General features: G+C 35.7%; 1 protein-coding gene across 1 annotated transcript in view; it reads left to right on the top strand.

Annotated features, from left to right (window-relative positions):
- The first annotated feature begins 630 nt into the window (after nucleotides 1-630).
- Nucleotides 631-12,899, top strand: part of ogfod3 (2-oxoglutarate and iron dependent oxygenase domain containing 3) — a 21,106-nt gene continuing 8,837 nt past the window's right edge. The window contains exons 1-8 of the mRNA XM_067429904.1: nucleotides 631-797; nucleotides 1,040-1,251; nucleotides 3,441-3,516; nucleotides 5,361-5,403; nucleotides 7,243-7,307; nucleotides 7,764-7,820; nucleotides 8,199-8,352; nucleotides 11,533-11,656. Coding sequence (XP_067286005.1) covers nucleotides 730-797; nucleotides 1,040-1,251; nucleotides 3,441-3,516; nucleotides 5,361-5,403; nucleotides 7,243-7,307; nucleotides 7,764-7,820; nucleotides 8,199-8,352; nucleotides 11,533-11,656 — 799 coding nt within the window. The 5' untranslated portion in view covers nucleotides 631-729. The remainder of the gene's footprint in view (nucleotides 798-1,039; nucleotides 1,252-3,440; nucleotides 3,517-5,360; nucleotides 5,404-7,242; nucleotides 7,308-7,763; nucleotides 7,821-8,198; nucleotides 8,353-11,532; nucleotides 11,657-12,899) is intronic.

The following is a 12,899-nucleotide window of genomic DNA, read 5'->3' as shown; positions in this document are numbered from 1 at the left end:
TAAAGCAGAAGACTTTTAAGTTCCATTTTTAAAGTGTTGTGGTATTTCTAATTAAGAGATTAATTTTGGCAGCAGAGAGCAAACAGAACTGATGGGACAGAAAAAAATACATTATAATAAAACAGCAACTGAACAACCCAACTAATTGGGTGAATAGTGTACATTTCTCTTATTCCACATTACAGTTTATTTTAATGAACCTTTATAATAATGTCATAATTTGAACAAATTGGGTTTAGTACATGGCAGTCTGTTCAAATGGTAAGATAAGTTAGATTTCAATAGAACAGATATAAAATATAATAAAAACACGTAATGCAACCTAACCTTGTATGAATGTATTGTAGATTGTAACATTAAACCTTTATTTTGAAGAACAAGAAACAAGCTACCATCGGCTACCACGGTAGAGCCGTGTGCATTATAGAGTGTACATGGCTGTTAAACCTACATGAAGTCTTGTTCATGCTTCTTCTTCTTGAAGCATCAAATATATCTTTATTAATTAGAATCAAGTATATAAATAATTTATATAAATATATTAAATACATTTATATTAAATAATTGAAATTGCTAGACTTTTATTTTGACACTAAACGTCCGGTGTTTGACGACGTTCTTGCGGACGCTTTCACTCTGAACTTGTACAGCAGTTCAGAAGACAAACATTGTGAAACGAAAGCATACACGTGTTTTGTTGATGTAAGCAGACAGGTATATTCATTAAACATGACTGTACAACGACGAGTAATCAGTAAAAACCCAGAAAGTAGCGCCATTGAAAAGAAAATAAAGAGGTAAAGATTTTTAATTTTTGAAACTTTATGAGCTCACATTGGCTGCTTTGCTGGAATTAAAAAGTGATGCTGCTTCGAATCCTTGTTTGCATGCACAATACTCCCTGCAGAATGGAGAATAGCTGTATATTTATCTCGTTCCTTTCGTTGTGCAAACTGACAGTCAAATGAATGGATGAAACAAATGCACACCTTACAGTTCATTGCACCTGAGTTCTTAGGCTGTATTTGTGTTCATTCAGGGGAAATGCGCAGAGACAGGCCTCCTCTTGGAGAGGTAACTGGTCCACGCTGTTGCTGGTGATAGGAGTCACTGCACTGCTGAGCTGGATGTATTTCACATGGACTGATGACTTTACACACACTTTGGTTTCAAGAGGTGAGATCCTCACTCAGCCCAGAGTGTTCACAGTTGAGTGCTCTGAAGACTACAAAAAGTACAAGCTATTCCCAGGTATGTTGGTGATTATTCTTCCATTCACTCAAAGTGCAGACTACATTGCAAACTTTATTGGAAATTTCCGCTTTGGTTTTGGTGTGAATTTCTGTTTTGTATAAATTTAGCATGCCCTATGATATAATTGTGAAATATTGCATATTGAACTGTACATTGGCCTGAACATTTAGTCCTCAAAGTTGATGTGTTAGAAGTAGGAAAAATGGACAAGTGTAAGGATGTGAGCCAAATTGTGATGGCTAGACAACTGGGTCAGAGCATTTCCAAAACTGCAGCACTTGTGGGGTGTTCCTGGTCTGCAGTGTTATGTGGTCTAATGAAGGAACATTGGTGAACCGGTGACAGGGCATAGGCGTGAATCAATGAGCCAAGGCTCATTGATTCACGTGGGGAAGTATACCAGACCACACACTGGCTTGTGTGGTCTGATTAGACAGATGAGCTACTGTAGCTCAAATTGCTCAAGAAGTTGATGTTTGTTCTTACAGAAATGTGTCAGAATACATGCTGCATAATGTTCCAGGGCTACTTTGGGGGGGAGGGACCAACACAATATTAGGACATAATGTTATACTCTATATTTAATTTAAATTATTTTGCTACCTTCAATAGTTTTAGATAGTTTTTAACTGAGATTTAAAATGCATTTACCTTTATTTGTTACTTGTGTAGAGAAAATAAAATAAATAATGCATGATAAATATGATATTGTAATATACACTCACCGGCCACCTTATTAGGTACACTTGTTCAACTCCTTGTATATCTAATCAGTCAATCACATGGCAACAACTCAATGCATTTAGGCATGTAGATATGGTCAAGATGATCTGCTGAAGTTCAAACTAAGCATCAGAATGGGAAAGAAATATGATTTAAGTGACTTTGAACATGGTATGGTTGTTGGAGTGTTTCAGATCTGCTGAGGTTTTCACGCACAACCATATTTTCTAGGATTTACAGAGAATGAGTAAATCATGGGGTAATTTACATTTTTGGGTAAACTATCCCTTTAAAGGGATAGTAAGAAAAACAATCATATTTAAAACTTTATATGGTAAAATATCTAGCTCCATGAGACGGCCTTCCATTGTCAACTTATGAAGAAAGTGTAACGCTTCTCACAGTTCTATGCGGAAGCCGATAAGGCGGAAGCTAGATATTTAACTTTTTTTTTATACACAAGTGCATCTCTGCTTCAGAGGGCTTTAATAACCCCCCAGATGCATTTTTTTTTGGGCTTCAAATTTTAGGCTCCCATTTACTGCCATTATAAAGCTTTGATTAGCCATAAAAAAAAATTATATAATGCCAATTGTATTCATCTAAAAGAGGAATGTTATATACGGTACACCTAAGATGGCTTGAGGGTGATTAAATTATGGGGTAATTTTCATTTTGGGGTAAACTATCCCTTTAAGAGCCCAGCTATTTGTTTTTTTACGATTTGCATCTTTGTTCCAAAAATTCTCAGTGTTATATAACTGGGGCAAACTTTGAACTAAAAAGCATTGGTGTATCTGAGGAAACCTGCTCCCAAACAACTTCTAGGTGTAGAAAGCTTTGCTTGAACAAAGGTAGGACCTGTGCATTCCATCAGCGTATATCATGACGTTAGATACTTGATGAGAGGCCAGAGCTGTGATTGACAGTCTGAATCCTCCCACATAGGACTCATTACCGAACCTCACACCGGCTTCAAAAAGCCGTAGGCTCCACAAACAAAGCAAGCTCCGGGATTAACAAGCATTCCCTTGGCTCTAGTTCATACCACTCTCTTTATGACGGGTGTAAATAAACTTTGGGAAAGATACAATATATTCAGGAAAATATATTGTCCCGGTGATAACTGTAGCCATTTATTAGTAGATCTTACGAATTCCTCCAGGAATTTTTACTAGATTCTACCAAATGCCAAAAATACTGTATAAGGTGGAATTTTGAGCCTTGTTGTGAATTGATCAACCCATACTGTGAATGTTGCCTGACCAAAAGCGCTTCCTCTCTGAGAGGATGCTGGAATAAACTTCAGAGTCATTATGCAGAACATTTTGCAAGGCAAGCTGCCTTGCTGAATGTGTCATTGAATATGCAGTTTGAAGGGAAAACTTGGCGGAGGCGTAGTTACTTTAATCGGTGTCATAATTAATGAACCGATATGAAAGGATAATACATTCTGTCCTCAGGTTGCACCCCAACAAAATGCGGCAGAGCTATTTCAGACAGCGTTGTGACTTTGGAGGAGGCACAGAAGCTTAGAAGGTACACAACATGCACACAGTCGTTCAATAGCTTGGGGTCGGGAAGATTCTTTAATATTTTTCAAAGAACTCTGTTCAACAAGGCTGTGTTTATTTGAAAAACAGTAATATTGTAAAATATTATTAAAATAAAAAAAATATATATATATATATATATATGGAGCACCTAAAGAAACAAGTTGCTGGAAAAACTGGGATGAAAATATATTTAAAGGGGTGGTTCCGTGTTTTTTTTTTTTCTAGACTTGGTTGTGTTTATGGGGCACAGTATAACATGTCTTAATACCTAAAAAAAAAAAATATATATATATATATATATATATAATTTTTTTTCCATACATTTTACCTTTATTCCACACTGCTGTCTCCACTGTCCTTTGAACGGTTTGGCCAAATGTAGTTACATGTATTTTTATTGGCTGAAGTGCCAAGCACAGGTTGTCCGGAAACGCCACGCCCCTTACCATTATGGGCGGAGGTCACATCTGCGGAGACTAGCAAGGGTTTATGATGTCACAAACCCAGAAAAGAAGCTTGTTGTAGTCCAAACCGGCCGCTTTTGTAGGCAATAAACTGGCATAACTTTAAAAGACAATATCTCCATTTGCATTGAACTTTCAGCGCTGTAACTTTTCAGACTGTTTATGCTCAAGCAGCAACATTACACACTATCTAAAGTTAAAAAAGTGAAATCACATGCAACCACCCCTTTAAATTGTGTTCCCCCGAGAAATTTAGTTTGCTCGCAAAATCTTTGTATTCACATCGTTTTGCGAGCGAACAGACATTTTTTCAGTGGGATGCAAAACATTTGCAAAAACAATGAAAAAGCATTTACATGTAATATTTCCTCCCATCTCCTTTTTTTCATCATCACCATGTTACTTTAGGTGATTTATATTTCAATATCAGTTTTCAGCATCTTTACTCCAGTCTTCAGTATCAAACGATCTTTCAGAAATGATTCTAATATGCTGGTTTGGTGTTCAATTAACATTTCAGTCAACCAATGTTATCAACTCAGGGTTACCGATGTTGAAATCTGTTTTCTAATCAATGTTTTGTCGAAACCCTGATACTTTTTTCAAGATTCTTGAATGAAGTGTTTATTTGAAATAGTAAGCTTTTATTATATTACAGGTATAGTTCACACAAAAAAAGAAAAGTCTGTCGTCATTTGCTCACCCTCAGGTTGTTCCAAACTTGTATACAATTTCTTTGTTCTGTTTTTTCACAAAGGAAAATATTTTGAAGAATGTGGGAAACTGAACAGTTCTGGGGCACCATTGACTTGTGTTATATAGTATTTTTTATATAATTTATTTTTTATATGGAAGTCAATGGTGTCCCAAAGCAGCCTTGTTACAAACTTTCTTCAAAATATCTTCCTTTGTGTTCAACAGAACAAAGAATTGTATACAGGTTTGGAATAACTTGAAGGCGAGTAAATGATGACAGAATTTTCATTTTTGGTTGAACTATCCCTTTAAGGCCAGTTCGCACAAAGGACAATAACTATAAAGAGACTTCTAAAATCGTCCTAGATATAAAAAGAATAGCAGAGTCCACACAACAACTACAATGATAATGGCACAGAGAAACAATATTGGAATCACTTTGAGATTTGTTTTTTTGTTTTTTTCAGAACTGCAGAATGATATTGTCAAGTGGTGTGGACGCTAATATAGTAATCGTTATATTTAAAGTTATCGTGTTTGGTGTGAAAGGGCATTTGAAGTGTTTTTCCTGCCATTTTTGATCAATTGAATCGGTCCCTGCTTAATTTTTCAAAAAAAGTAAAAGACACTCTGACCAACTCTAATCTTTTGCTTCCTTTTTCCACAGGTTAGCTGAGCGGGGGTTATCACTTGCTGGCTCAGATGGTGGTGTAAGTAGACATTCTTCATATACTTGCATCTGTTTTTAAAAATACTGTGTTTAAAAATAAGCAGCTGCTTGAGAACACAAGAGGGCAGTACACACTATGGTTGTGACTTCAGCTGTAATTCAAAAGCACATTTCTTTTTCATTATGTGTCTAGATGGCACCATATTGTTTGGTATGATTGAGTTCCTACAGGAAAGCACTCTCATTAAGAGTACATTTGAGAATTCACATTTGATGGGAGGCCGATTTTGGAAGCATGTTTGATGGAAACAGCGTGTGACATTGCCAGTTGTTGTTGAAATTGAGTTTTACATTCGTAAAGGATTAAGCTCAGCTCACCAGTTCATCACTCTGCAGCTTAATGGTAAAGTACATGCGTTGTCGAGACCTTCACCATATTGTAAAACAGTGCACCAGATACAGTTTAGAGTGAATATAAGGTCCAGTATTTCAAATGTCACAACCCATCTTATAAAAATCATAATAATTTGAAATAGTTAAGCAGTTACAGTTTGATTTGTTTTCCTAATTGAACTGTTTCTGGTATAGTGGCATGGAGTGGCGATGAAAAATAAACTAAACACTGGCATTGTGAAATATTATTACAACTTAAACTTCTCTATTTTGAAATATTTTACAATGTATTTGATTTCTTAAGGCAAAAGCTACATTTTCAGCCTCATTACTCCAGTCTTCAATGTCACACGATCCTTCAGAAATCATTCTAATATGCTGATTGACTAAAAATATGACTAATATTTTGGGTTAACCGTAAAACCGTTTTTCAAAATGCTTTAATGAATAGAAAGCACACACAAAAAACAGCATTTATTTGAAATATAAATCTTTTGAATAGCTGGTATACTATTTTTACATTCACTTTTGAATGGCACTGAATAAAAGTGCCTTTCTTAAAAAAAAAAATATATATATTTTAGAGTATCTACGTTACATGTACTTACCATAGTAATGACAGTAAATTATTCATAATTACATGCAACAAACCCTCATTCAATCCTAATCATATCCTAACCGTATAGTAAGTAGATTTAGCTAATTAATATTACGCAGTACTTAAATATTTAATTACACTGTAACAATGACACCGTAAAATAAAGTGCAACCAAAAAACCTGCAAAGTGGTTTAAAGGACTGCAGGTGAAAAATCCGGTACAATACATGAAATGGAAACATTTATGTTAAAAATTGTACATGGTCCTTTTTATAAATTAAGTAAAGTAAAGTGAAGTAAAACCCCAGTGATCCCAAACTTTTGAATTTTGGTGTCTTCCACTAACATTATTATAATGATAATATAATTTGTTAATTTGATAATATACATTTGTATGATGAAGCGTTTTCGCTTGGTGACTTTTGAATTCCTCATATACTTTTATGATGTGTTCACTGTATTTTGACTGCAATGGATTACAGAGAATATCTGATACCTGTGTAATCTTACATGAAATTCACTTTTAAGGTAGAAACCTTGTCTGGGATCTTAGCAGGCAAAGAGACCTTTTATAGAGTGTAACAGTGAACAAAAAGAGGGTATAACAGAGGGTCCTGCTGAGTTTTTAAGAGCAGATCAGCTCTATCATGATGATTTATGAAGTGTGTGGAGACCGAGTCCATCTGTTGACCTTATGATGAAGCACGAATAACTACAACCTCAGCGCACAGTCCAGCACCCGAGTTAGTTGCAAGACCTCAGTGGTTGTCTTTGGAGTTTAAGTCAGACCAGAGACACTAGAGAAAACTTTTTTTTTTGTCAAATATTGACTGTCTCACTTTAAAAAGTTTCCACTGTCTTTATTCTGTTCATTTTTATTGCGTACAGGCCTCCATCCTGGATCTTCACTCTGGGGCGTTGTCGATGGGGAAGCAGTTTGTAAATATCTATAAGTGAGTATTCCGTGTGAATTTATACAGCACCTAATAGAAAGTCGTCTCCAACTGCACTTGATCTGTCTGTCTGAATCAGAGCTCTATCAGATGTCTCGAGGTACGTTTCATGTTCACATCAAAGTATACCCCTGGGCGTGAGGAGCTGAGCTCAAATCAATGGCGGCTATGATGGGAATGACTTTCTAGCTTTCATTGTGAAAGATGGTCTTTTTCACCTGGAGATTTTCCTCATGTCGTTTGCACTTTGGTGCCCACACACAGGCTGGTAGTGTGCTGGCAGTTCATTTGTACAGCTGGCATGTGTTGGCCCGTGTGTTGTGACATTTTGGTCCCCTGTATGTGTTTTTCTATTGCTGCATTTTGATATGGCTGCAGTGTTTCAGTATTTAAACGGTTGTCATCCTACAAATGCTCAAGGCAGTGTTTTTATTTTTTATGTTTTTTTATCCACAGATATTTTAAGAATGAGATGCAGGATGTTTTTACAGAAGAAGATTTTGAACTGTACAGGTAAATGTGATGTGGAAATGTTTGAAATGTGTTTTTTGTGTTTTTTTTCTGTCATTTTAACTATACACATGCAGACAGCCAACTTTATGGCTAAAACGGCTCATGCAGGTTTTAAACCCTTAGCAGTTTTACTACAATGCGTCAAATTAAAAATAGTTACACATTTTTGTACATAAGAATGTGTCAGGCAAACATTTTTCTGGGCTTCCTTAATGATTAGTCAGTAAAAGATTAGTCTTTTTGGCAGCCGAGCCCACCAACTGGTCGGTTTTGAAAATCTGTGGTTTTGTAATCCCTATTATGGATATGGATGAATAAAACTACCACATGCTGATTTCAACTATATAAAGACATTTTATGTGTTCTGTTTTAAACCAGTGATGTTCGTGGCCGAATTCAAAAGGCGATAGCTGAGACTTTTGGTCTGGACTCCAAACAGATGTACCTCACAAAGCCCACCTTCTTCTCTCGCATCAACAGCACCTCTGCCAAAACCACTCATGATGAGTACTGGCACCCACATATCGATAAGGTAACGCACATCCAAGAACACGATTAACGTCTAAATCACATCCTAGGAATGTTCAAGAACTCCTAATGTTTACTCTATGGCCAGTGTTCTGAAACTGCCAATCACATTGGTTCCCTCAGAACATGGACCAAAAATATCTCCAGTCACAAGGGCCCATATGTTTTGAGCTAGTTTTAATAGGCCAAATTATTGCAAAGTTGACATTTATAAATAAATAATGTTTCACATCATATTAGTTTTGTGACTTGAAATAAAGCAGAATTTTAACTTCTTGTCTAGGGAGGCAAATCTTTAAAGCAAACACACAGGGATTTGGATATGAATAATGGAACTAGATTAATATTATATTCATGATGTAACCAGGCATCAGCTAATTATTACAGATATGAAATTAATTGGCACTCAGCCCCAATTACTGGCGTATGGGAGATCCCCACAGCCCTATGGTGCCCGGCTTCTTGAACCTTTTATATAATGGTTGAATTTGATTTTAAAGTGGCAAATACACTTGGTGTTTACACAACTTATAATGCTGCACAGATGTATTATATACATCAGTCATAGGGAACAGTGACTCACATGCTGTAATGTTGATTTATTGATTTGCACTGATACATGCTGAGTGTATTAACATTTATGCTTTCTCAAAGACTGACTTGAAGCACTAACAAAAAATATTTCAGAACTGATCTGGCAAAAAAAAAAAGGATATTATTTCAGAGTGGGCTACAAATTGCCCAAAATAACATAATCAGATGCAATTACCAATATAGCTGCAAGCAGCAGTAATCTAGCTTTAAGCACTTTAAGGCCTTAAAGCACATGCATTAAAAAGGTATAATGTTTTATTTAGCAAGTGTGTAGCCACCTAGATCATAGATGGAAGACACTATTTACAGCCATTTGATATATAATATTGACCAATATACTGTAGGTATTTTCCTAAGAAAATGTTTTTGGAAAGCTTTTTATCAGTTATAGGGCAACTTATGGCCCGATTTTCATACGTTTTTATGCTTCTTCGGAATCATATTCCGCTTGTGCTCACCAAGTTCTACGTAAATAAGACACGAAAAAGACCATTTTCAGCAATATCGTGATTTGCTATAAAAACATAGCATTTTGCACTGTTTAACAGTTATAACGTCACCTAAGGCCCAGTCTTCATAAAAGCTGGCATGCTTCGTTAGAATCATATGTTGCATGTTTCGTTAGAATCATATGTTGCATGTGTTGACTTAATTTCACAAGTTTTTATTTAGGACTGATAGACTTTTGAGTATACTTGGCCTTTTTTAAATGGCCCTGTTATAGCTATCCAAATGCTAAAGTTCCATGAGTGAAAAATTAGTCAAACAAGGCCAGTGATTTAAAAAAAAATGTTTGTTGATGTTGTTCCGATCGACCTCTGTTGAAGGTTGTAAACAAGGTTGTCTAACAGTTGCTCAAACTTAATTGGCCGACAGTGGCCGTGATTTTCGAGATGCTTGAATTTCCTCTTAGGCCATCACAGCGCCTTGGACAAAGACACTACATGCCAGTTTTCAAATCAATCGGACTGACTGTTGCGTAACTATAGATGATTTTGGTTTTCAGATGACCACACTGAGCCAAGGTTTCCAATATACAAGTGAGTCTGCGACTGACGGTTTAGGAGTTATAAGAGATTTTGTCATTTTGATTGCTGTAGCCCGCCATCAGGCCAATCGAGGCGAGCCTTGATGTTGTAGACGGGGAGGGTGCTACCATCCCTCAAAGTTTCAAGTCTCTACTGTCTGCCCAATCATTTTTAGGGCAGAATGTTGATCTTTGAAAATCCCAGCAATTCCAATAGGGTTACACGCTTGAGACCCTAAATACTCATACATAACGAGCCCCAGGAGGGGCCAAGACTTGTGTTACACCACTGGCTCATACGGTTTTAGCATATTAGAGACTCTTCTCTGAATTTCTCATGTGTAAAGATGGAAGTTCTCAGCAATATTTGCACACAAACACGGTACGGTACTTTTAGGACCCATTTTTTTTATTTGGCCATACTTAAAGCCTTAATCCAACAACAATGCCTTTAAAAGACATGATTTTTGAAACAGAGTAATGTTGCTACATCACTTTCTAGCTGTTGAAATGAGGCCTTAAGGGGATCTAAAAACAAGTTCAAGTTCATTTATGTTTGGTCTTTAGACGTACCTTTGATCTCTGAGTCGGTTGTGCGTTTATGAATGTGGACATCAGGGTGATTTAATCAGTGATCATTTCACTTTGCAGGCAAGGTTTACGTGCTTGGCTGTAACACATCAGAGGAATAAACTGCTTATATTAAAGATAAATTGCTTTTGTGTTTTGGATTTCTTCATGCTGCATGAGAGGCAAAGAGATAAACAGATTGAGGAGGTCTTTGTAGCTTGTAGCTGCACCTATTGGTTTGTTTTTTATATGTAATTGTCCACATTGCATCATCATCTGTTATTTGCTTATACAATTGTACATTTCACTTGAATCAGGTCGTGTTTAGACAAATGCATTACGCCACAGTGATAATGTGCTGTGTTGGTAGGGTTTGTCCATATGGGTTGTGGGATGATATTTTGCCATTAGTAGAATAATAAAAACAAATAAGCGTCTCAAATGCTGGATGTACTCCCTCTGCGGTAGGTGTGTGGAATATTCCTCATTAGTCTCTTAAAAACCACTGGAAACAACGTGCTGTCGCCAGAATACTGCCAGTCTTAAATCCTAGATTTGATTAAAGTAGTTAAAAGTGTGATCCGACATGCCGAGAAGTGACGCCTGTGTGGTTTGGGATCACTAAAGAGATTTCCCTCATAAAGCAGTGTAGAGTTTAAAGTCTCAGGGATGCCGTTAAATTCTACCACTGTTTTTGTTAAGCCAGGAAATCTTAGGCTTTACTCAAGGGCTTTTTTTGTTGTTACATTTTCAAAAAAATGCAGCAATTAAAAATAAATGAATGAATCCGTCAGTCAACAGGGATTAGATTTTTTTTGTTATTGTGAAAAAACTCATAACGCATCACGTCATGATCAGTTTGGTTCTCCCCATCCAACTAAGTTGAATTATTAAAATATCTTAATTAGTGCTTTAGGCTCATGCTGAGATTTGTTTGAGGTTTTACAGAAAATAAATATTCATAGTGTTTAAAATGTGCATATTTTTTAACAGGAGACTTATGGATCTTTTGACTACACATCTTTGCTCTACTTGTCTGATTATGGTTTGGAGTTTGGTGGCGGACGGTTTGTCTTCATGGACCCAAATAGCAACCGAACAGTGGAGCCACGTGCTGGTAAATACACACATCTCCTTATCCTTAGTCCCATTCACAACAGTGAGCTTGTAATAATGCCTTATAATTAGAGTGGTATGGTGAATTTCCGTGGGAAATTCAAGCATGTCTTTGCATTATTACTTCATGTCTATATCTATATCTATATCTATAAGTCCGGACGCACGTGAGGAGCATGTTCTTCAGTGGATCATTTATAGTCTTTTCTTAGAGTAGCTGGAGTAATTCAATTTATCATTTTAATGGCGGATTGTATTCTAGAAAGGCCCAAATGACATCATCAGTGACAACTGGATGTTCACCTGTAGTCAAAAAGATTACACTGTACAGAAATTGAAATCTACAGGTATTGCTAATAAACAAACTAATACACACAGTCACGCAATGCTTATGCTGATAACATTTTGAGAACAAAGTATAACAATAATAATAATAATTTCTACAGTTTGATATTATATGAGTGATATATATTATATATGGATATAATCCATATATAATGGATTAATATATAATTAATCCATTATATATACTGATTAATCAAATTAATATGTACATGTATATGCATATATTTGAGAAACATATTTTTAAATATATTTAAATATAAGCCATTTTTAAATTATAATAATATTTCAAAATATTACTGTTTTAATGTGGAATTCCATAAATAAATGTACAAAGAAATAAAATTTAATTAAAAAAGAGTATTTATACTAGTATTTCCGTATATATATAGGTATAAGTTGTATTTCATTTGTTTATTTCTACATTCTATTTCCACTTTTATTTATTTCCACTTTTATTGATGTATGTATGTATTTGTCTACATTTATTTATATTCACATTTATTTATATCTACATTTCTTTGTCTGTATACTAATGAGGGGTTATGTTTATGCTAACATGATGCTAATGTTTTTCCTCAGACATAGCAATCGAGCTCAGAGTAGAAGAAGCTTTGAGGCCACAGTGACAGTGGTGTGACCAAACAAAACACAACCCTTTGCATAAAGAGATGGGTAATATATCCAAAAACTTATATCACAGTTAAAGTCATTTAATATCACCTTAACTGTATGTAGGGTTACCACTAGGGCTGGGCAAGTTAACGCGTTATTATTGCGTTAACGCATTAATTAATTAACGCCGACAATTATTTTATTGCGCATTAACGTAGTTATATTATTATATTGAAAGCCTGTTGCTCACTGCCTCTGAATACACATACAGACAAACTATTGGTCAC

This window comes from Pseudorasbora parva, chromosome 21 (assembly GCF_024679245.1).
Source record: "Pseudorasbora parva isolate DD20220531a chromosome 21, ASM2467924v1, whole genome shotgun sequence".
Classification (NCBI taxonomy): Eukaryota; Metazoa; Chordata; class Actinopteri; order Cypriniformes; family Gobionidae; genus Pseudorasbora; species Pseudorasbora parva.
Note: the sequence above shows the minus strand (reverse complement) of the source record. Positions and strands in the feature narration are given on the sequence as shown.